Source organism: Cnephaeus nilssonii (genome assembly GCF_951640355.1).
Source record: "Cnephaeus nilssonii genome assembly, chromosome: 6".
NCBI classification, from domain to species: domain Eukaryota; kingdom Metazoa; phylum Chordata; class Mammalia; order Chiroptera; family Vespertilionidae; genus Cnephaeus; species Cnephaeus nilssonii.
This window is the reverse complement of record NC_137077.1, coordinates 16,046,912-16,072,433: the sequence shown is the minus strand read 5'-3', so window position 1 is coordinate 16,072,433 and position 25,522 is coordinate 16,046,912. Positions and strand designations below refer to the sequence as shown.

General features: G+C 42.6%; 1 protein-coding gene across 9 annotated transcripts in view; it reads right to left on the bottom strand.

Annotated features, from left to right (window-relative positions):
- The window catches only part of ANKS1B (ankyrin repeat and sterile alpha motif domain containing 1B), a gene marked incomplete at its 5' end in the record, with an annotated part of 797,243 nt that overhangs the window by 277,367 nt on the left and 494,354 nt on the right, over window positions 1-25,522 (bottom strand). For all 9 annotated transcript variants that reach the window (XM_079773890.1, XM_079773888.1, XM_079773891.1 and 6 more), the window contains one exon: window positions 1,998-2,096. In XM_079773890.1, coding sequence (XP_079630016.1) covers window positions 1,998-2,096 — 99 coding nt within the window. The remainder of the gene's footprint in view (window positions 1-1,997; window positions 2,097-25,522) is intronic.

The window sequence follows — 25,522 nt, the reverse complement described above, 5'->3', positions numbered from 1 at the left end:
CAACCAGTGATCTCTTGGTGCATGGCATGATGCTCAACCAACTGAACCACACAAGCCAGGGCTGGCCGTTGGAGATTTTAAGCAGGTCATGGCATGTGGCATGGTATGATATACGTTTTAGAAGGGTTGTTCTTAATGCTGTGTGTAAATTTAATTGTAAATTGGTAAAAAAGTATCTAGGGCAGAGATTCGGCATATATGAATTGCCCAGTCTAGAGAGAGGACCAAGGAGAAATGGACTCAACTAGTCTAACCTAGAGATGACAGATTAGAATCTAGTATAGTCCAGTCAGAGGTGATTGGTTTGAACTAGGGCAGTGGTCGGCAAACTGCAGCACGCGAGCCACATGCAGCTCTTGAGCCGCGGTTTGCCGCTCTGTTGACTAATGAGTTTGCTGACCACTGAACTAGGGTGACAATTACCAAGGTGGAGATAAGTGACTCCACTTTAGGGGAAGTTTCACAAAGGAAGTGATATGGAACAATGTGAGCTGAACTTCAAATGATGGGCAGCACTATGACAAGGGGAGAGTCATTCACTAATTTACTGAGTGCCTACCATGGGCTGGGCACTGGTCTAGGTGTTGTGGGCATAGCAGTGCAGAAGCTCTTGCTGACAATAAGGAGAAAACTTGCTGAGTAATATTTTAAGATTTAAAAGTAGTGAGGTGAACAATACACGCAAATAATTACTTCTAGAATTAGTTCTAAGGATGCTTTATTTTATTTTTTCCTTTTAGTGGAGAAAATTGTGTGATTAACCTTCTTTGTATACTTGACTCTCCTTGAATTTGCAAAAGTGTTAAGTTTCTATCAGTAGCAACTCAGTTTATTATCAGTTGGCAAATATTATCAGATCCCTTCCTTAGAAACAATGGTTAATATATATCTTTCCCATCCTGCTACCCTGCCTCAAATTCCCCCATCCCACCCACAATTTTTTCCCAGCTGGATGACTCAACTTCAACTTCCCCTCCTTCTAGTTCCTACCGTGTACTCCTCCAGAATGAGCTGACCTAGAGCATTCTAGTCATGTCTGTTCCCCAGAGCTTACAGAATAAATTCCAAATTTCTTAGCCTGCACCAACTGACCCAACTACGTTTTCTGCTTTATCTCTACTCCACTCTCCTATTGTTTTAATCACATTGAATTTTTTCTTTTTTTAAAAAAAATATTGTTCTACTTGTGCTGAAAAGAAATAACAAAACTTTGTTCAAATAACAAAATTAACCACCTTAACGAATTTTTTTTAGTGTATAGTTTAGGGGCATTAAGTACATTCACATTGCTGTGCAAATCCCATTGGATTTTAAGTCATACAGTATCACTATTCCCCTAACACTCCGGAAGTTTGTTGCCTGGACCATACCTGGGTTCCTTTGGCTCCTGAAATGCCTTTTCCTTTCATTAGCAATGAACATACTATCTATCTTGAAGACCAACGCTCAGATCCTACCTCTTCCTTTAGGCTCCTATGAAACCTTATCTGGACACAGAAGGTCAACTCTGTTGCTAGGTAACATACTACTTACAAAATGCATCTGGACTGGGAAGATTTATACATGAATTATACATACCTGATGGGGATGCGATGCTTTGGACTTTGCCAAGTGATGACTCTTGTAATTAGGCAGGTCCCTTATCCCTGGAGGCTAAGCCTCTGGAGCTATTATAGGAGATACTGCCTCTTCTGGGGCATGAGGCTTCTAATCCAGGAACATCCCTGTATCCATCCAATATTGATCTTATCTTCTTGTACTTGAGGGGCCTGGGCGGATGTTTGTACTGATATAAGGACTCTCACTGAAGAGAAACTCTGATGCTACCTGTTAGCCAGTGGTGTTTCCTGTATTGCATCCTTGTAGGTAAGTCTAAAGACCTGCTTTGGGGAGTTGCATCAATCTGTGGAAATGTCCTAATTACTGACACCCCTTGCACATCTGGACTTAAACCACTGGGACTGTACTTAGAGTGAGGGGAACAAAGCATGGCTTACCTTTGGGAGGAGCTGGATTGCCTGTAGAATTCTCTGTCTGTGCCCAGAATTAAGGATCCCAATTTCCAATAAATCCTGATCTTCCATAACATTGCTTCCCTGAAACAAAACCAGAAGTGTTGTAATTTAAGTCAGGAATTTTTATTATGGGTAAATAATGATTTATTTAATACAGAGACAAATAACCAACATATGACCTGAATTTTATAGACAAAAACGTCATGTTTCTGTGAGGGTAGGATTAGAGGGGGTCACCCACGTTGAAAGTTCTGGGAAAACTTCCTTCCCCTCACCAATACTCTCATGATTTACTATTTCTGGTTGGATTATCTGCACTGAGGATTCATTCCTGTGACTTAAAACTTTGCCCCCCCCCCCTACAATGTAAATGCTTCTAGGGAGCAGTGCCATTTAGAACCATCCATGACTTATACCTTGATGTGAATGAATCAGTTTTGTTTTTTTCCCCCCAGGAAAACAGATTTTGTGAGGAGGGCTGATGGCAAAATTGCATAGATGAGGTTAAAAGTGAGAGTTAATCTTAAAATAGTGACTACCAGCCACCTGGTCAAGATGTGGGGCTAGAACAATGAGTAAGACGCAGGTCCCTGCCCACAATTGTCATTATTCCTTCTAGTGCAGTGATGGAAACAGACTGTTCAAAGGCAGTCAGAGTGATGTAAATGTGCTGATGGTGACATGTTCTGGGGAGCCCAGAGGGGATCAGGGGTATGTTTTCAGAGGAAATGCTGTCTAATGGCTAAAAGAATAATGAGCAATGTCCTGTGGCTAAAAAGAATAATGTCCTTGGAAGCACTGAGTTCTGGGGTAAGTTGAAGAGAGGAGCAAAAGGTAAGACTGCAAAGGCAAGCAGAGGCCAGACGTACAGACACAGCATGGCACGCGGTGGAATTCAGACTTCATCTTGCCCATAACGGGGATCCCTGGGCAAAATTTTAAGGAGTTACATGATGTGATCCCAAACTTAGAAAGATCAATTTGGTTTTTTGTGGCTGGGCCTCTGTTTCCTTTCCTATAAAATGATGAAGTTGAGTTCCACGGCCTTCAAGGGCCGATCCAGTCCTGAAGTTCTTTGATTTCAATTATGTTTTAAACCTCTAATTAATATATACACATTTGTTTTTTGGGGGTTTGTAAGCAAAATTGAGGAGTCTATAGGAGAGTTCAAGAATTCAGATTGCTACATTTCTGGACAAATCAAACTCTGTCCTCTTCATGTGTAACACAAAACCTATGAATAGAAGTTACAGAATACCCATTTATGGAGAGCCATGGGTATTGATGAACAATGAAAGCAAAAGAGGATGAATTGGAAAGGGCAACCCAGAAGGAGGCCACTGCAGTTGTTCTAGAGATTGGGATTAGACTATGGTAGTGGTCATGGGACATAGAAAGAAGGAAGGGGACTTGAAAACTATCAAGAAATTTGACTTGGCAAGTGAATGCATGGAATGATGGAGAAATGCAGAATACACACTGGTTCCAGGCTTGGGCAAGAGGCATGATTCATGATGCCTTTCCTCGAGATAATAAAGGAGAAGGGGCCAGTCCAGTGTGTGCAAAGTGAGACTAATGTCTTTCCCTGGACAGGGACAGCATAGATTGATGTAAACCATTTCATATCAGACTACATTATAAATGGAGAAATGACTGGTCTTAGAAAGATGAAAGCCATTAGAATGGTGCCATAGCTAGGGATTTAAAACCGGCATTCAATGGACAAAAACATTCTACCTACTCTTAGTACCATCCCTATGCTTGAGCTACTCTGATGCTCTTGGATGAGGCAGAATGATCCAGGTCTGATAATGAAAAGCCTAATGAAAAACAAATAAAGCCAGTCTTGGCAATGTGCCATAGGAAACATTGCTCTCAAGAAATTACTCAGTGCACACAACAGAGGATGGCTAAGAATATAAATGACTTCATTTTGAAAAAGTGTTATTATTTTTAGAAATGGACTAGTGTGTCACAAGCTGGATGTATGATACCATTCACATTTGACTTTTACTCTTTGAGGGATTTTCCAAAAGGAGTTCCTTAGCCCTTAAACACACACACACACACACACACACAGACACACACACACACAGACACACACACACACACACACACACACAGTTGGCCTTCTATGTTTTAGACCATTACCAGGTTTTTCATGGACTAAATTACCAGCCTACAACTTCAGCTCAGAAAATATAGAACCTAGTTTCTTTGTACAAACACGGAACACACTAGGATCTCATAATCTGAATTAGCTACTATCTATATGTAATCCTGAAAACTTGATTTCAGTGTTTGAATACTGAAATGCTTTGAAGAATTGAAACTTGAAAGACCACTTTTCTTCCTCTAACCTACCAATATACCATCTTCCCTATTTTCTTTTTTTTTGTTAATCCTCACCCGAGGATATTTTTCCATTGATTTTTAGAGAGAGTGATAGGGAGGGGGCAGAGACAGAGAGAGAAACATCAACATAAAAGAGACACATCGATTGGTTGCCTCCCACATGTGCCCTGAAGATTGAGCCTGCAACCACAAGGTACATACCCTTGACTGGGAATCTACTGGAGACCCTTTAGTCCAGTGGTTCTCAACCTTTCTAATGCCGCAACCCTTTAATACAGTTCCTCATGTTGTGGTGACCCCCAACCATAAAATTATTTTCGTTGCTACTTCATAACTGTAATTTTGCTACTATTATGAATCGTAATGTAAATATCTGTGTTTTCCGATGGTCTTAGGCTCTCCAGCAGCGGTTCTCAACTTATGGGTCGCGACCCACAGGTTGAGAACTGCTAGCAGGGTCACCTAAGACCATCGGAAAACACAGATATTTACATTACGATTCATAATAGTAGCAAAATTACAGTTATGAAGTAGCAACGAAAATAATTTTATGGTTGGGGGTCACCACAACATGAGGAACTGTATTAAAGGGTCGCGGCATTAGAATGGTTGAGAACCACTGCTTTAGTCCATGAAACAACACTATATCCACTGAGCCAAACCGGCTAGGGTTCATCTTCCTATTTTCAGTAAGGAAAGAAACTTTCGGGAGAATTGAAAGAAAGTTAGACTTCTCATTGGGCCAAATTTCCTAGCATGCAGGATAATGACTAAGTATTTTTGAAAAATGAGTGAAAATTATGGGGAGCACAGTGCAAATGGTAAGAATGTGTCCAGGGGGAAATGGTACTAATTGTAGAAAGGTGAAGAAAAAGATTCATTGTCCCCAGTGACGCATACAGTTAGGAATTTTCTATTTTCTCTCTTATTGTAATACACAGAGTACAAAAATATCTTGGTGCATCATCTAGCCAATCTTTTTTTTTTTTTCAAAACAGCACCAGGGTTGGAGTATAAAGATGTGGGTTTGAGTCTTGTCTGGGTAAACTTGACTAAGTCATATATTATTTCCAGGTCTCTGGTCCTTACCCATTTAAATGAAGCACTTTAACAAACATCCATTCATTTCTAAAATGCTATGATTTCAGTCAAGTCCAACTTTTGATTAGTATCATTATATATAAGTATAGATTGTATAATTTGAAATTACATTTTTATTGTTTCAGAGTTTATAACTTACAGTTACCTTTAAGAATTATAGAAAAGTGCAAGAATGCATGTGTGTGTGTTTTTTTTTTGATAAATTCATCTTAGTACTAGGAACTTACAAAGTTTCTTATGAAAAGAAATGCTAGAATACCTTATTTTTGTAATGTCATGGATTCTTACAGAATTTCAGAGGAAAATGAAATGTTTCAAGTCTTACAACTAACTATTTTGTTTATTCTTGGGTAATAGTCACACCATCAAAGACAATAAAATGTTTCCATTTTTTCCTAGGATCCTGGAATTTATTCTTATAGTACCACATGCCTTCACTAAATGTTAGAAAACCTCAGCTTAACTCATTTTTTTTTCCTCAAGAAAAACTAAACATAAACCCTAGTTTCCCCCTCCTCCATCCATTTTTCACATGGCTGCCAGAACAATGGTTTTTGGAATAGAGCTCCGGTATGTCCATCTTCTACTCCACTGCACTCTCTACCTCATCTCGCCAGTACACGTGCTGGCTCTACTTCCTCATCTCCCATTTGCTCCTTAACCCACTATAATAAGCATTTACCCCCCATTAACTCCATAGAATTTCCCTGCCCAATGTTAAGAATGACCTCTCAATTGCCATGTCTAGTTCATTCTTTTCCATTCTGATTTCAGGGATTCATTGGCCATATGTGGTTGCTGGCAACTATATTGGACATGCACATAGAGGACATTTCCATCATCACAACAATTTCTATCCAGCTGTGCTTCTCTACAGTTGAAGACATTGAAACTGGCTGAATCCCACAGATAGAGCAAAGGTGGTGATGTTACAGGGAATCAGACACAGGAAGTCAAAAACACTCAGTCATTGTTCCCAGGGTATAATTGATGTGCCTCTCAGTCAAAGTTCATGGACATTAAATTTAGGATCTCCAGCAGATGCTCTTCTAACTTTTCAGTCATTAAAACAAATTAGAAACTGATTCTACTTTCATTAGTGTTGTTTTATTATGGGGTTAGAAATCTATGCTATTGAAATGACAAGTCCAATTGAGAAATGATTTATTTTCTTAGTACACTACCTGGCACATTGCACAGGGTGTTTAGGGAATAATAACCAGTAGGTTAAGTTGTTTAGTTAATGACTTACTAGAAGCATCAAGGGCCTAAGGCAGTGTTTTTAGAACAGGTGTTCCTTTACTGACAAGAAAGATCTAATCCAGGGGACCTATATTGCTTTCTTAAATTATGGAGTAAATAAACATAATCTAATATATGTGTACTGAGAGCTGAAAGTTTCTTCTCTGATCATGGGGAGAGTACTTATGTATTATTTTTTTTTCAGCCATGATAAACTAACAAGATGACCAAATAAAATGAAAAGGAATGCTTTGATCTTAGTGATCCATTAGAAATAGAACAGCTATTTACTGAAATCATCTCTCAATAATATCTGTGCTGATTTCTTCTGTCTCATAGAACTCCAGCTTGAACACTTCTCCTATTTCAACAACTTTAGTACATACATATCATACTCATTTAGAAACCTTCCCTTCACATTGCATCCTATATAATAAAAGCCTAATATGCTAAGTTTCCAACCATTTGTTCGACTGTTCGACCAGTCGCTATGACGTGCACTGACCACCAGGGGGCAGATGCTCCAACCAGTAGGTTAGCTTGCTGCTGGGGTCCAGCTGAGCGGGACTGGATGAGAGGGGCCAGATATTCCCTGGAGCCCTCTTGCAGTCTCTCCCCAGCCGGCCAACCTCTGGCAGTCGGCCCTGATCAGGACTGGGCAAGACAGGCCAGACATGCCCTGGACGAATCCATGCACTGGGCTGGTTTCAGCCCGATCCCTGCAGGCCAGGCTGAGGGACCCCACTGGTGCACTAATCTGTGCACCAGGCCTCTAGTATTACATAAAATGCTAGGGAAACATATTTAAGGACCATGGAGAACTGTTTTCTTCTTAATATAAGCTGGAGTAGGATGTTATTTATTCTCTCTTTTTAGGCCAAGAATGAAAAAAAGTCAATAGGATGCTGTTACTGGAGAAAATTCTTTTGCTCTATAATGAACTAAATTAGATTCTTCTCCACAGTTTGTGTGACCTTAAATATTTAAAATAGAATATTTGTATAATCAAATGACACCAAGATCTTTCAAACTCACACCTGGAAAAATGCATATTTTCATTTATTTTTAATACAAGTTTTCACAGCATAAATGATATGGTTGCATAAAACTACAGGCATCCCTTGCCTTTCGAAAGTTCACTTTATACCACTTTAATTTTATAAAAGACGTACATTAGTACCTGTTTTCACTAACCAAAGGAAAAAAATCTGAAGAGGACTTTTGCTTTTAAGAAAAAGGGCGAAAAGTGAAAATAGCATTCAGTGTTGGTTTTGCACGGAACCATTATAGAGGCAGCTGCGCCCCAGCATCCAAGCATGGCCCCCCAAGCTTCTTCCCCTAGAACCACACTCAGCATCTCAGCATCAATGCACCACAGTTTTGAAATCTGCACATCTGGACTTTATCTCACGGATCTTATTTGTCTTTTAAACAAATTTTATTTTTTATTTTATTTTTTTAGAGAGAAAGGAAAGGAGGGGGAAGGGAGGGAGAGGAAGAGAGAGAGAGAAACATGAATGTGAGAGAGAAACATTGATTGGTTGTCTCCTGCACACACCCTGACCAGGGACCAAACCCGCAACCTGGTTATGTGCCTTGACCGAGAATCAAACCGGTGACCTTTCCATGCACAGGACAACACTCAACCAACTGAGCTACACTGGCTAGGGATATTTGTCTTTTTAATCCTAACTGAATATCTGTTTTTATTTATTTGAGAGAAAGAGAGAGAGAGAGAGAGAGAGAGAGAGAGAGAGAGAGAGAGAGAGAGAAACATTGATGTGAGAGAGAAACATTGATGTGAGAGAGAAACATTGATCAGTTGCTTCTTGTAAGTGCCCCAACTGGGGATCTAGCCACAACCTAGGCATGTACCCTTACCGGAATCGAACCTGCAACGTTTTGGTGTATCGGATGATGCCCCAACCAGCTGAGCCATCCAGCCAGGGCTTTATCTCAAGTATTTTATGCATCTGTTGGCAAGATTTGTCGGTATCAGAAAGCTGAAGAGAGCTCATAAGGGTGTTATACTTAGTGTAAAACTGGACATAATAAAGCATTTCAATCATGGCAAACAAAATAAAGACATTATGCATGCATTGAATTCTGGGTCAGGGAATGCTAAAAAAATTTCCCATATAAATTAACGATAATTGCTAAATGTTTTATAGGCACACTCTCCTTTTGGATAGCAGTTACAATTGTATATGGAATCCCACATATACAATTTTCTTGCAGTAACAATGCTACTTCTTAGCTTCTTTAAGGCTTTGAGTCAATTTGCCATCAACTTACAAGTACCCAATGCATGTCTTTATTGCATGATTATGATAACTGTTATTGTGTAAAAAACAGATTTATAATGCCTTTGCCAGTTGGAACAAAGCTTTACTTAGTTTATCACACAGCAACATGGATTACCACAAGTAATCAGGTATTAGATAATGTGCTTCTTCTAATTTTGACTCCTTCTGTCACACTAATGAAATGGCAGTGGAAGAAAATTCATCACATATATATTTCACCTCTCTACCTTTGCCCTCTAATTGAACATATTCTGTCTACTGCAATGGAATTTCTTATTCATAACTAAATTTTCATGATTTTAGCTTAAGAAGAAAGCTTTTCAGTTTCTTTGGACTACACAGAATATTGCTTCAAGGAAATGTCACATTTAAACAAGAAGTTAGAGAAATCTTATATATGTAAGTTATATATCTTAATGAATGAGTTTATCTTAGACTTTTGTGTTGTTACTTCTCGCCTGAGGATATTTTCCTATTGATGTTTAGAGAGAGTGGAAGGGAAGGGGAGAAACAGAAACATCACATCAACTGGTTGCCTCCTGACACGCCAGGCACCGAGCCTTCAACAGAGGTACGTGCCCTTGACCAGAATTGGACCCAGGATCTTTCAGTCTGCAGGCTGACACTCTATCCATTGAACCCAAACTTACTAGGGCTTGCCTAGCCTTTAAAAAAAAGATTAGCATTTAACAGCTAACATGATTACAATGTTATACTTTCATTTATTCCCCTCATTATTTTTCAAGTCTTTTTCCCCTTTGAACTATCTGTTCTAAAGCTGGGGTTGGGGGGATTGGTGGTTTAAGTAATCAGGTACTTATTTGTTGAAAAGTATTAAGCAAGGTTTGGTGATATAATAAGTTACAACTATGATTCCCTTGAGACATGTATTCATGCAGATTTTAATAGATGTATACTTATAAAAGACTGCAAAGTCATTTATACACTAACTCGTACTGTCTTGGTTAAAAATTTCATAGCTGCAAGAGAGGAAACCTGTTCACTTTTAATTAAGGATGCTAACCCACAAGTCCTACAAGAAGAAAAGCAGATGGCAACAAAACTTACTTGTATGATCTTATTTTTCTCCAGATGCATGCATATGAAAGTATAAAGCTTAAGAACACCTATTGTCTTCTTTCAATTTTCACACTTAGAGCAGTTGGTGTAAGTTAGCATAAAGTGATTTGCACACTTAGTGAGTTCTCATTCTGTGCCAGGCACTGTTCTAGGTGCATCAGAAATACAAGTTTTTTTAATTCTTATAACAACTCCATGAGCTAGGTACTTAAGTAACTTGCTACCATAGAGTCTTTCTCATAACTCTTAACTGATATAGCATCTAGTGTAGTTAGTGCAGGAGAGAAAAGTTTGAGTAAGAAAATGTGGCTAGACCTACATCATCTGCATTTTACTTTAGAGCCATATGAAATCCACATTTGAAAGATAGTTTTCCCACTTCTTTTACGTTTGATTTCACAGCGTTGAAGCAACAATGACTCCCTCTGTATAGAAGAGAATTTGGAAAGCTGTCAGACCCATTCTTCCCTTCTCTGCAACAGTCCTTTCTGTTCACTGAATCATGGAATCGGGGCTGGCAGGAACCTGTGGGGCTTTTCTAGTCTAAACGGTCCCTAACTAACCACAAAGCTTTAACTTCCCTCTCCTTTGAAGCATGCTGTCTAGCCTGGGTTGCACTATTCCCAAAGGGGTAGGATGGATAGGAAATGCTTGACATGGTCTTTCCCAGCAACTGAGTCTGAGCAGGGGGTGGGGACAGGATGGGGACACCTCAGTCCCACTCTTTTAGCTCCCACTGTGCTACATACTGAGTGGGACAGGAGAGCTATTAGAAGAATATGCCAAAAGTGGAGATGAAAGAAAAACAGTGAGCAGCTGTCCTGTGTCCTTTTCCAATCACAAGCTGTGAAGTTCTGAAAAGGAATTTTCCTTGGGTAGGCTGTCCGTAATCTTGGCAGGTGTCCGATCTTGTTCTTCCATCTAATATACTGCACATGGCTCAGGTCTCACAAGAGAGAAGTGAGCAGCGATTAGGTTAGTTTGGACACCCTGCTCTTTTTAAAAAATGAAATTTACCCAGCCAGCATGGCTCAGTGGTTGAGCATTGACCTATGAACCAGGAGGTCATGGTTCTATTCCCAGTCAGGGCACATGCGAGGATTGTGGGCTCTATCCCAATGTGGAGTGTGCAAGAGTCAGCCGATTAATGATTCTCTCTCATCATTGATGTTTCTGTCTCTCTCCCTCTCCCTTTCTCTCTGAAATAAATAAAAATATTTTTTAAAATAAAAATGACATTGATTGGGGTGGTATTGGTTAATAAAAACACATATTTCGAGTGCACAACTCAATAAAACATCATCTGCACACTGCATCGTTAAGTCTCTTTCCATCCCTATTTATCTCCCCTTTTCCCACTTCCAACCCCCCACACCTTTCCCTCTGGCTATCACCACAGTGTTGTCCATGTTTATGTGACACCTGCTCTTAATGGAAGAGGAGCATGGCATCTTTGTGTTTTCAACAGGCTCCTCTTGCACGTGACCTCTCACAGGTGATACAGATCTCCAAAAGGAAGGGCTCCTCTTGGGAGAAGCCGAAAGAACTCGCTCCTGGGTATGACCAACACATACCATGAAGTGGGAAAGAGAGCCTACCATGATGAACTACCAGCCATTAGGCCTGTACTGAGTACCAGGCACTTTGTTCATCTTATTCATAAGCCTTACTATGATCTCGTAAGATAAGTAATGGCATCTTCATTTTGTAGACAAGGAAACCAAGTCTCTGAGCTGAGAAATGATGGACCTGTGGTCAGTGTCTTCTCCTGTCAGACGCTGATGCTTATGCCTCCTTCACTACAGAAGGAGAACCAGTGTTCAGGGCAGGCACTTTCTGGATGGAGTCAATAGATGTGTAACACTGCCAAGAAGTAACTCCTATGATCCTATTTTCACACACAGCCTGGCATATGGATTGACAAACCATTGAGGGTAACAGGCCACAGTTTCTCTAACACAGTTTATTTCAAACTAGAGGCCTGGTGCACGAAATTCGTGCACGGGGGGGGGGTGTCCCTCAGCCCAGCCTGCACCCTCTCCAATCTGGGACCCCTCAAGGGATGTCCGACTGCCCGTTTAGGCCTGATCCTACTGGGCAGTCGGACATCCCTCTTACAATCCAGGACTGCTGGCTCCCAACTTCTCGCCTGCCTGCCTTCCTGATTGCCCCTAACCACTTCTGCCTGCCAGCCTGATCACCCCCTAACCACTCCCCTGCCAGCCTGATTAATGCCTAACTGCTCTCCTGCCAGCCTGTTTGCCCCTAAGTGCCCTCCCCTGCAGGCCTGGTCACCCCTAACTGCCCACCCCTGCAGGCCTGGTTACCCCTAACTGCCCTCCCCTGCAGGCCTGGTCCCCCCCAACTGCTCTCCCCTGCAGGCCTGAGTCCCCCCAACTGCCCTTCTCTGAAGGCCTGGTTGCCCCCAACTTCCCTCCTCTGCCGGCCTGGTCACCCCTAACTGCCCTACCCTGCAGGCTTGATTGCCCCCACCTGCCCTCCCTTGCAGGCCTAGTCCCTCCCAACTGCCCTCCCCTGCTGGACATCTTGTGGTGGTCATCTTGTGTCCACATGGGGGCAGTCATCTTTGACCAATGGGGGCAGCCATCTTGTGTGTTGGAGTGATAGTCAATTTGCATATTACTTTTTTATTAGATAGGATTAGATAGGATAGAGGCCTGGTGCATGGGTGGGGGCCAGCTGGTTTGCCCTGAAGGGTGTACTGGATCAGGGTGGGGGTTCCCTTGGGGCAGGGGGGCGGCCTGGGTGAGGGGCCTGTGGTGGTTTGCAGGCCAGCCACGCCCCCCGGCGACCCAAGTGGAGGCCCTGGTATCTGGGATTTATTTATCTTCTATAATTGAAACTTTGTAGCCTTGAGTGGAGCCAAGCCTCCTGCTTGCTCCCTGGCTGCAGCCATTTTTGTTGGGATTTATTTATCTTCTATAATCAAAACTTTGTAGCCTTAAACGGAGGCCAAAGTAGGCCAGGGCTGTGGAAACTTGGCTTCCTCCATTGCCAGGGGCAACCCAAGCCTCCTGCTCTCTCCAGCTCCGTGGCTGCCGCCATTTTTGTTGGGATTTATTTATCTTCTATAATTGAAACTTTGTAGCCTTGAGTGGAGGCCTGGGCCCACCAGGGTGTGCGGAAAGCTTGGCTTCCTCCATTGCCAGGGAAATCCAAGCCTCCTGCTCTCTCTGTGGCCACAGCCATCTTGGTTGAGTCAATTTGCATACTCGCTCCTGATTGACTGGTGGGTGTGGCTTGTGGATGTAGCAGAGGTACGGTCAATTTGTATATTACTCTTTTATTAGATAGGATAAATTACCTTCTGAAAACATTCAGCAGTTAGTTCTTCCAATGACATTAGTGTCATCTAGAGCCAAACCTGTAAGGATAAGTGACCCAGGACATTTCTGGCTACAGCATCAAGCAATTGGCCATGTTCTGAGCCAGGATTATGTTGGGAGGTAGGGAATGACAGCATGGCATTGAGCTGGCACTTCTCAGCTCTTCTGTAGAGCCTTGTCCAACTATTTGGAGGACCAACTGGGAAAGGGGAGTTCTCAGGGTCAGAGCCATGTTTGGGTGTCTTTCCTTTAGGTCTTTTTCAAAGCCAGGATTTAGGATGGGGGATTTGTGAAAATGAATAAATAAGATAGAAGATGTCTGGAAATAAAATAAGGACATTTGTGTCCCTAACTTAACATGTTCTGAATCCAAAGAAAAGACAGTCAATTGCAGTCTCTGAGAAGGCTATGGAAGCTGAAGGAGCCTGTGATGGTGCAGGTGGATCGGTTAGTCCTCTGGGAACTGGTAGACCATGATAAAGTTGACTCATTAGTCCATCAAAAAAATGGTTGTCCTTGAGAAGCAGACACCCTGAGATTTAAGGATGACGGGGTGTCCTGACACCAAGAACTAGATTCAGCGATAACCAAATAAACGTAACAGGAGAGGAGCAAAGAGGAAGAGGAAGGAGGTAGGGAAGGAGAGAGAGAAACTGTTGCTTATTAAGGATGAAGGTGGTTATGAGGGAAGTAGGGCTGCCAGACAAAAGACAGAAATTTCAATTTATCTGGGATTGTGTATTTTTATTTGCTTAATCTAGAGCCTTAGAGAAGAGGCCATTGAATGCTGGAAATGAGCTGCCTTGCTTCATTTATTTAAATATATTTGTTCAACTAACAAATATATTTGTTATTTGTTACAAATAACAGTTTGTGATCACTTACTATGTGCAGGCTCTGGGCTAGGTCACAGGACACGCTGATAACAGGACAGAAAAGGTCCCTTACTTTTAGAGTTTACAGTCTAGTGGAGAAAACAGGAAAATAACCAAATAGAAAATAATATACAAACAATGATCATTTAGCAAAGTTTTATATATGCCAGGTACTATGAAGTGTTTTACATTGTTTACATTTCACAACAACCCCCAAGGTTGGTACAGTTATTACCCTTATTTACAAATGAAGAATTAAAGACATAGAGAAGCTAATAATTTGCCCAAGGTCACATAGCTAGAAAAAACTGCTCTAGCAGTGCTGTAGTAAAAAGAAAAAAATTACAAGGGAGATCTATGTTAGAAAGACTAGTCAGAAAAGCCTCTCTGAGAAAGTGACATGTAAGTTGAGATGTGAGGAATCAGAAGGAACAACCCAACCATGAGAAGAGCCATTAGAAGAAGATTCAGGGCAGAAGGAACAGCTTGTGCAAAAGCAGTGAGGTGAGAAAAGAGCCAGGCATAGTCTAGGAACAGACAGAAAGCTCTTAAGACTTGAATTTGGTGACTAAGGGGCACGAGAACCTTGGAGGGGAAAACAAAGCATAGATAATGCAGTGCCTTGAATATCCTGATAAGGACTTTGATTTTATTCTAAGTGCAATGAAAAACACTGGGGGACATAAACTGACTTACACTTATACCTGGCTATGGTGTGAAGAATGGATGGAGGAATTGAGTGATATTGAGTTCAACAACCAAAATTGAAATGACAGTGCAGAAACATCAAAATCTGAGGGAAATGTGATGAAAGATGACCTACTGGAGAACCATGAGAATGGGGAGTCAAGTTTCCAAGCCAAATATAATTTTTCATTTGAATTAAAAAGAAAGGCAGATGGCAAAGATAAAAGTCAGGTGGTCTTTGATATAGTGTCTAAATGGATACCACTATAGACAGAGATTGAGTAGAGTAACACCTTTGAAAAAGCAAACATCCATACTCCAGGGACTCAGCAATTCTATTTCTAGGTTGTGGCAGACACTGTTGGCAGGCTGACGCCCTTCTCCCTAGCTACCCCTACTATGGAGGCTGAACAACTAAATGGCCCCGGCCTGCCTTGAGGCTATGATTGAACACGTGGCAGCATTTGCCCACTGGAAAACATCTGGAAAAGTTTTGTGTTTTTTTCTGATTAAAAGAGAAAAATTCACCTGGTACCCTCCCGTGTCCATAAGAAAGTGGCAGTGGACTTCTCTCACGTTGAGTGGGTCCAATTGTTTATACAAAGTAACAGAGATGGGTTCACAGTCAGTTGACCATCAGAAATAAATAACCCCATTGGATACCTGTAAGCAGGGAAGCATTGGCTATAAGAGAGTTAGTCCCTGAATAAGAAAGCTCATTTAAAGCTCTCTCCATCTTTTGCATCCAAGTTGCTCTGACCAGTGTTGACCTGTCGGTGAAAATATTGATGAGGATGTGAACTATGGCACATAATAGAGTCATAATGGAGGCGGCGGTGTATTTAAAATTTACCTTAGACAGACCTGGGTGTCATAACCACCAAGAACAGAGAAGGGATATTAGAAAGAATAAAACGTATCAGAACCAATTTGGGCAGCAGGGTGTGTCAATCTATAAAATTGTGTCTTCTCGTTTTGACTTAAAATTATGAAATCTCACAAAATTATTACTTGAAGGAATTTATTTCCTATGGATTTTGGTTTCTGTTTGATTCACTCACTGGATGTGGAACTGGATGTGGAATCACTAAAGTGTTCATGGGATTGAAAGATTTTAAGTCTGGGAGTGGCTTTCCGCTTCTGACTGAAGATGACAGCAATCCAGAGATTGATTAGAGTCCTTATAGTCCTATGGGAAGGATTTTTTTTTTCTACATAAGTTTGATTTTTTTTTTATAGGAAATAATTTTACACTTGAAACGTGAACACATAATCTTAACAGAGCAGAAACAATGAGAACTTCGGGGGATGTTAGGTTGGCCTCAGCGTGTGGCTGAACTCTTGAAATGTCCAGTTTGTGACCAGGTCCTTGGTCACTCAGAATGCCTATTGAAACAGGGGACCAGAAGATTCCTGACTTTTCTCCACATTTAATTTTGGTTTTGAAGATATTTTTCTTGAAATATTTTCAGTAGAAAAACATATTTTCCCCCATGAACACTTTGCTTTGGTTTGCTTCATTGTTAAAGTTTGGTGGTGGGGAAACTCACTTGCACCATAGTATAGATTGAATGTTTGTGTCCTCCTTCTCCCCTAACTGTTCCCCCCACCACCCTCCCACCCCCGCCCCAATTCAGGTGTTAAAACCTAATCCCCAATGTGACAGTATTTGGAGGTGGAGCCTTTGGGAGGTACTTAGGTCTTGAGGGCCAAGTTCTGTTGAATGGTATTAGAGACTTATAAAAGAGGTTCCAGAGAGTCCCTTAGCCCCTTCCACCATGTGAGGACATGGAGAAAAGATGGCCATCTATGAACTAGGAAGTGGGCTGTCATCATTTGCCTAATCTGCCAGTGCCTTGATCTTGGACTTCTAGTCTCCAGAACAGTGACAGATTTCTGTTTATAAGCCGCCCCACCTACAGTATTTTGTTATAGCAACCCCAAATGGATTAAGACATAGAACAGCACTGGAATTAATTGTGAGGACATGGTCACTGTGGGTTAGACAGGCAGGAAGCAAATCTAACCAAGGGGTTAAATGGAAAGCTGAGCAAAATTACAACTAAGAAGAGTCCTTTGAACCTTTGTGGAGCTGTCTGGCTCCACCATTTGGCCTTGGGTTGAATACAAAGGGAAAATTTGTGCAAGACACACAAATACCCTTTCCATTGTATAGCATCTATACCATGAAGGATACTCACCTCATTTTCTCCCATGGTTTTCTTCACTAAATAATACTACCCAACCAGAACAAGAGATGAGAGAAAGAATACTTTCTTCTAATGAATACTAAATGTTTGCTTGCCTAATTTTGCTAATTAAAGAGAGAAGTTCTTGGCTTTTACTTATAAAATATTCAACTGGTACCAAAAGCAACATGAAGTCTTTCAAATTAAGTTAAGCATTATTAAAGGTGAACACATCTTCTCTAGGTTAAAGCTGATGCTAAATAGGCCGCAGAGTCTCTTATTTCTTTCTATTTGGTGTTATATGTCCTGTATTCTTCATTGAATAGCAAACTTTTTGGGAGAAGTGATCATGCCTTAAGCATTTTTGCATCTGCCTTATCACCCATTTGCTAAACTTTGACTAAATTAAAAACTTGAAAGAATGAATACATAAGTAAAAATGTGAAGCATAGATTTATAAAAACATCAGTCCAGAGATCACTAAGCAAGTTTGTGGAAAATGAATTTAAAAATTTGAGCTGAAAATTCTAATATTTAGAAAGTCAAATTTCTCCCCCTTAATTGAAGGAAATATAAAGATGGAATTTCCGGTACACAATAACACCAAAATGTTCTTAATTTTTTTCAGTTTTGCAAATTCTTATGATTTGAGTTTCATCCAGGACTGTCAGTTGAGACATCTGATCATCTAAAAGCATTCAGAGAATTAGGATCCCATATGGCTCAAAAATATTTCCTATCCGGCAGTGAGAAAGAGAACTTACTGTGAAAATAATACTGGTATAGCCTTCAATTTATGAGCACAAGAAGCACGAATGAATTTAAATCATTATTTATGGCATCATAATCATTATAATGACCATAAAGATCAATTACAATGAACAAAATAAGAATATACAGTTCTCATAATCATGCTACGTAATGAAATATGAGGTCTATTTCAAAGCCACGATACCAGTGCAGCTACATTTTCTCTTACAGAAGCAACACTCATTGGAATTTAGAAGTCCTGGCTTATCACTAATTGTGCAAACCTGGAAGAGTCATTTAACTTCCTTGGAACTTAATTTTCTCAACTGAACAATGATAAAGTTGGACTGGATGTTCCCTTGTAACATAGCATTTGTTCTGGAGGTTCTAGCACAAAGTAACTCTACTCATCTACTCATATTGTCTGAAGAATAAGTCTCCTTGTTTGGGGGAAAGTATTTTCTTTAAATGAGTGCTCAGAGACACATCCTATCTAATAAAAAGGGAATATGCTAATTGACCATCACAAAGATGGATGCACTCACAGCTGAGGCCAAGTTCCCATAAGGAGCCTTAAAGAGCAATCAGCAGGGACCTGAGGCTACTCCCTTCCCTGCCCCCTTGGGGCTTGACAGGGGACCTCAGGCCTCACCCCCCCACCCGGCAGGGCTTGACAAGGGACCTCAGGCCTCACCCCCCCCCCACCCGGCAGGGCTTGACAAGGGACCTCAGGCCTCACCCCCCAACCCGGCAGGGCTTGACAGGGGACTTCAAGGTGCGCTTCATGTCCTAGTGCTGGGCTAGGGGACCTCAGGCTGCTCCCCCCGCCCCAGCACCAGGCCGGGGGACCTCAGGCCGCACCCCCCACAAGGTGGGGCTTGACAGGGGACTTCATGCCATGCTCCCACCCTGGCACCAGGCTGGGGGACCTTAGACCGCACCCCGGCCCCAGCACCGGGCCAGGGGACCTGAGGTTGTGCCACCCTGCCTGGCTGGGCTTAACAGGAGACCTCAGGCCATGCCCCCCACCCAGCGGGGCTTGACGGGGGACCTCAAAGTGCACCCCCAGTGCTGGGTCAGGGGAACTCAGGCCAAGCCCCTGCCCAGCGGGGCTTGACAGGGGACCTGAGGCTGTGCCCCCCTGCCTGGCAGGGCTTGATGGGGGACCTCAGGTCATGCCCCCCACCCAGTAGGGCTTGACAGGGGATCTCAGGCCATGTCCCCCACCTGGTGGGGCTTGACGGAGGACTCAAGGCACACCCCCCAACCCGGTCTGGGCTGGGGGACCTCAGGCCATGCCTCCCATCCTGGTGCCAGGCCAGGGGACCTGAGGCTACACCCCTGCCTGGCAGGGCTTGACAAGGGTGTGACTGGCCGGGTCTGGATCTAGCCCAATGGGGGGGGGGGGGGTGGCCGGGTCTGGGTCTCACGTGATTTTGAGGTGCATGTGGGTGGGTGGGGACTTGACTCTGGGTCCCATGGTGAGCCCCAGACTCTGACAGGAGGAAGGTTTTCATATACATTTTACTAATTTTCTTTCATCTCTGACACTTGTATTATAGAGAAAGGGCAAATAGAAATATTAAATTATTTCCTCTAATTAATCCCCTTTTAATGTGCACGAATTTCATGCACCGGGTCACTAGTTTGTATAATGATGAGAGAGGACAAGGATTTAGGCTCAGACAACTGCACCAACTGAATTAATAATAACAATAATAATAACAGCTGTTAATATTTATTGAGTGTTGACTGTGGGCTGGGCACTGCTTTAAACATTCTATGACATAAATATTACTATTAATATCTCCCCTCTACACATGAGAAAACTGAAGCTTAGCGATAACTAGGAACTTGACGGAGATCACACAGTAAGTGGTAGAGCTGCTGTGGCAACAACAAAGAAGAAAATGAAAGCAGAGAGTCGGATGCCCCTGCATCCCATCATCTAGACAACTGTCTTCCACATGGAAGTGGATGTAGATGGATGGAGTCTCTCCCTACTAGTCCAGTGGTCTGCATTAACCCCTTCCCTACAGTCTCTCCGAAGGCATGGAGATTAGGAAAAAGAAGATGGAAATTGTAGCTCCTGTCTTGTTCTTTAATAGCAGAGTGACTCTGGGAACTAAGCTTCCTGTCTTCATCTGTAAAACGGGGATAACAATGACACTTAGCCTTGGGGATGTGGTGCATAATGCTTATGAAATTGCTTTATGAACTAAAAAGTAAAATTGCTAAAAATGAAGCATGCCTGCTAGGAACTACTTCTTTTTTTCCCATTAAGAACACTGAGCGGTAAATCTTCTAGTTTCATGTTGTTTTTGAGAGAAATAGTCTATTCTGAAAGTGGCAGCATGTGTGGTGGAAAGAAATGTAGGTTTCAGTCCTAGCTCTGCCATTTACTTAGCTTTGTGGGCATGGGCAGGACTCTGGCACATCCCTTGGGAAGTGGGTCCACGTTTACCCTTGATCTGGGCACCAAGCATGTCCTGACACAGACACAGAGATTTCAAAAGTCTCCCATGGGTTGGAGTGACAGGGCCTTGGGAAAGGCTTCCCCAGACCCTGCACAGGTCAAGGGCTGCTCATTGGTCAGGGGCTGGTGGGAGGGAGGCTCAGCAGGGGTCAGGATCTGCAGTGAGGCACCTGTGTCTGCCTTAGGAGGCATGGTCCCAGGTGTCTGTGAGGGTCTGCGCTCTCCCTGCAGGTGTCTGAGCCTGGGAGTGCTCCCGTGGCTGCTGCTATGCCTGAGGGCTTCCTCCCTTCTCCTTCCAACCTTTAACCTTTTTCAGTTTGGCTTTCCTTTGTCTCTTTTGGCCTGCTCACGGCACCCTTTGGATGCCATGAAATAGGAATTGTGTCATTTTGGTGATTCTGTATATGAGTAAGATGCTGTAATATTTGCATTAAAAACTAGCAATGCACAATATAAAAAATGGCAACATTTATGCTAATAAAATACTTTTTCCTTTTACTCAGAAGAGTAATAGTAAATTAAAAAACACCATGGCAAGTCCAGAGAAAGATGGATGAAGAAAAGGAAAAGCTTTATATATAATGTTCGTGGTACTTCGACCCTTGCTTTTTGAATAAAGGGCACCGTATTTTTATTTCAAACTGGGTGCCACAAGTTTAGTAGCTGGGCATGCTCCTAGCATGGCAGCTTTGCACAATCACCTGGTCCCTGCCTCACTCCACAGGTGAACCTGCACCAGGTCCGGGAGCTCAGTGAGAAGCACGGCTGGACTGACCCATGAACAGCTCATCCCTATCCAATTATCTCTAGTTCTATCTGCACCTTTCCAAGAGGAGAAATGAGGGCCATTCCCTTGGAAACGCTTCAGGTCATTTAACCCAAGAAGAGTGGTGCTTCCCTAGACGTCAACTAGATATAATTTCCATTTGCAGGCCTGGGGGTTGGCTTAAAATCGTGAGGATAAAGAGAGATACTGAAACTTGCCTGGTTTTCCGGGGCTCCGTTATTTATTTATTCATTCAGCCTGTCACTCATTCTCTCATTCACTTTCACTGTCACTTTGCAATATGGACCATGCTGCACACATTTTGTTAAACATCAAGAATTCAAAAGTGCTGAAGACATTCTCTGACCTGAAGGAGCTCAAAGCCAGTGAGGGTGGAGGCGGAAAGGAAGAAGGCACATAAATAGGTAATCATTTTTCATGACAGTAAGTGCAATACTTTTGGCTATACAGAGAAAAGGTTCCCAAAGTACATAGGCATGGATCAGGAAAGACATTTGGGGGAGGGTGACGTGTGTTGAGTGATGAGTAAAAGTTAGCCAGGGCATGGAAAATGGCAGAGCAGGGAGGAAAGGGCATTGCATGGGTTGCTTATAGCATAAACAAAGGCACGGAGACGAGAACCAGTGCAGTGAGAGTGAAAACCAGTAGGCAGTTCCCTGTTAATCAGGCAGGAGAACTAGGGAGGGAAACATCCAGGAGCGAGCCTTGCAAACCTCACATCACTGAGTTCCTAAGGGGCTTCATCCTGTCGCTCTGGGCAGCAGGTGAATGAATGGTTTTGTGCCCGGAAGGGAGATAGTTGGAGTTATTATTTAGAGAGCCCACTCTAGTGGCTACTTGAAGTGTGGATTTGAAGGGATAAAACTGGAGGCTAGAAGCGGGAGCCTGTTTCAGAAGCTCTGATAGCATTTAATACAAGACAGTGACTCTCTGAACTAGGGAAGTTGTAGCAAGGGAGGTTCTGTATTAAAAAATGCTAAAGAGTTAAAACTGGCTGGACTTATTATTGAATAAATGGAGTGAGAGGAAGGGAATGACTGCCATGTGCCTTGTTTGGGTGACTGAGGGTGAAGGGGTCAGGGGAGAAATAGACTCAGGAGGAGGTAGGGATTTGGGAGGTGCAGAGGGGAAGAACGGTGTGGGCTGTTTTGGATGTGGTCAGGGGCCTATGGAAAGGGCAGGTGGACATGTCGGCAGGCAGAGGAGGCTGACATTTGGGGAGAGGTTTGGGCTGGAGGTGTCCATTTGGGGGTGATCAGGATCTGAGTGGTAGATGTAAGTGTGAGATAGATGAAAGCACCCACAGGGGCATCACAAAAGAGGGAAGGAAAAGAGCAAGGTCATGAGGAAAAGAGTGAGTATGTTGTCACAGAAGCTGAGAGGGTAAAGAGTTTCTACCTGAGGACAGGAACCAGCTGTTAAGCCTGGCAGAGAGATCCTAAAAGTGGAAGAGGTTCTTTGATTTGGTAATACAGAGCAGTTCATGAGGGATCACAGGGGAGTCTTTTTAGGAGAACTGTGGGGACAAAAGCCAGATCTAGGAGGATTGTGAAGTAAAAGGAGTGGGGATTGTGAATACAGATGACTTTTTGAGACATTAGAAAGAGTAAGAGGGGAGAAAATTTGGAGCACAGCTGGAGAAGGAACAGGGTCAAGGGAGAGGTGCTTTATTTTCTTCTTTCTTTTTCTCTCTTTAGAATAGGAGACACTTAAGCTAGTTTATAGGCAGAAGAAAGGAAAATACCACAGAGGGAGAGTCTGAGATGCAGGAGAGAGGAAGAAAATTGGTGGAGGTAGGTGGGGCAGGCTTGGAAGAAGACAGCGCCTCCTGTGGGCTAGGAGGAGCAGACGTGAGGATGGCTGAGGATGCAGACCCTGTAATCCTGGGTCCTTCCTGCTGTCACTTCTAACACCACTGGCACATGCCAAGTCTTCAGACTGTCTCTAGTTCTGAAACTGAGCTGGCAAACTGCTGGAAAACGCCAGGCAACTGTGCTGAGTGAGTTCTCTACAGATTCACATTACTAAACTGCTAATAGACTGCACATCATGGCAAGTCTTTTGTGGGGGGATTCCTAGAAAAGTCCCAGATAACAATTCTCCAAGTCTCTAATCTTATCTTTAGATCCCTCAATCTTACAAGCTCCCCTCCTATTTTGAGTGATTCGAGGTTATCCATCATGAACCCCTTCAGCATCTCTCCTTTCTATTTCAACTTCTTATGTCCTCACCTTCATCTCAGTCTTATTTCTTGAAATATTTAAAATTCTATTGATCTTTCAGAGTCCATCTCAAATGATGTCCCTTATCTCTGTTTTGCTTTCATCTTACATATACATTTCAAGTTATTTGATGTCTTTTATATTTTACTAGTGGCCCGGTGCACGGATTCATGCACATTGAAAGGAAATTAATTAGAAGGTGGCCGACGGGGTGGGACTGGGCGAGATGGGCCAGACACACCCTGGAGCCAACCTCCCATGATCCCTCCTGGGACAGCTGCACCTGGGGCGGCACCATGGCTCGAAGGGTGTCTGCAGAGCAAGCAGGGTTCCTCCAGCAGGTGGGGTCCCTTGGCCTGGCCTGTGGGGATTGGCCCAAACCAGCTCTCCGACATCCCCCGAGGGGTTCCAGAGTGTGAGAGGGCTCTCTGCAAAGTTGCTGTTGTACAGGGTGTGGAACACAAATGCAAGTGTGCAGTAAACCAGATTAGGGGCCGACAGTGCCCCAGCAACAACATAACCCACGGCCGAAGGTGGAATTGTGCGGCCCCACGAGGAATGGGGCTCCCTCCTTTCTGGTTCCAGGGTGTGCAGCTCCTGCATTGAGTGTCTGCCCCCTAGTGGTCAGTGCATGTCATTCCTACCGGCTGGTCGGATGGTTGGATGGTCGCTTAGCCTTTTACATGTATAGATAAGCTATTTTAAATACTTGTAGAACAAAAAAGGGATTCAATAAACCAACCAATTGCCCTGATGCCTTTCAAATAATCTTGCCTTCATCTCCTTTATCTCTTTGACTCACTCTTACATATCATTTCTCTACTAAACTATCAAGTCCCTTAAAGGCAGGTAAATTATTTTTTTACCCATTCTAGCAGTAACAATGCATTGTAAATAATAGCCACCTACTACAGTTAATGGATTGTAAGTTCCCAGAAGATAGATGGATGAGACAGACAGACATATCAATAGATGCACGTATGCATATGCATATTCTGTAAAGTACATCAATTTAATACAATACTTATTACACACTTGTTAGCAATTAGGGGTATACCTGGATAAAACAAAACAAAACACAGTGTCTGTTTCTTAAGGGTGCAAAATCCAGTAGGGTATTCTAATCTGTATGTAACACCAGTGCATAAATATTATGAGCATTTAGTGTGAATAGGACTTTCACAGGCACAGTGAGGAAAAGCCAAATCTGTGAAAGCCCATGGCTGGAGGGCAGGGTGAGAGGAAGGAGCTGGACATACAATTTGGAACCAGAGGCTGAGAGAACTGAACAGGCATGCCGGTGAAGCTGCACTTCATAGGTCAGGAATCTGGGTGCCCTCAAAGGTCTTAGGCAGAGAACATGATCAAACATGTGTTTTTAAAAGATAACTGACAGCAGAATGGATGGAGAATTGGAAAAGAATTAGATTCAAAGTAGGCAGATCTATGAGAGGGCTTCTTCTTTTTTTTTCTTGAGATATAATTGAGATATAATATAGTTTCAGGTACACAACTTAATGATTTGGTATTTGTATATATTGCAAAATGATCACCAAAATAATTCTAGGTAATATCAGTCACCACACATGGTTTCTGTGATAAGAACTTTTAAGATCAACTCTCTTAGCTAACTTCAAATATGCAATGCAGTATTGCTAACTGTTGTCACCATGCTGTACATTACGTCCCTATGACTTCCTTATTGTATAACTGGAGGTTTGTTATAGTTTAGGTGAGAGATGATCCAAGTCAAGCAAGAGCAACTTGGTTACAGATTAGATATGAGACAGACAGGAGAAAGAGAGAGAGAGAGAGAGAGAGAGAGAGAGAGAGAGAGAGAGAGAGAGAGAGAGAGAGAGAACACGGGGGAGATGGTATACAAGGTTAACTAAGTGCCCAGAAGTTATATATTGATCTTACTTTTTAAGATATTAAATGACAAATACAATAATGACTATAATCCTATATAATAAAAGCCTAATATGCAAATTGACCAAATGGCAGAACAACCGGTGGAACGACCGTTTGCTATGATATGCACTGACCACCAGGGGGCAAACACTCAATGCAGGAGCTGCCTCCAGCCTGCA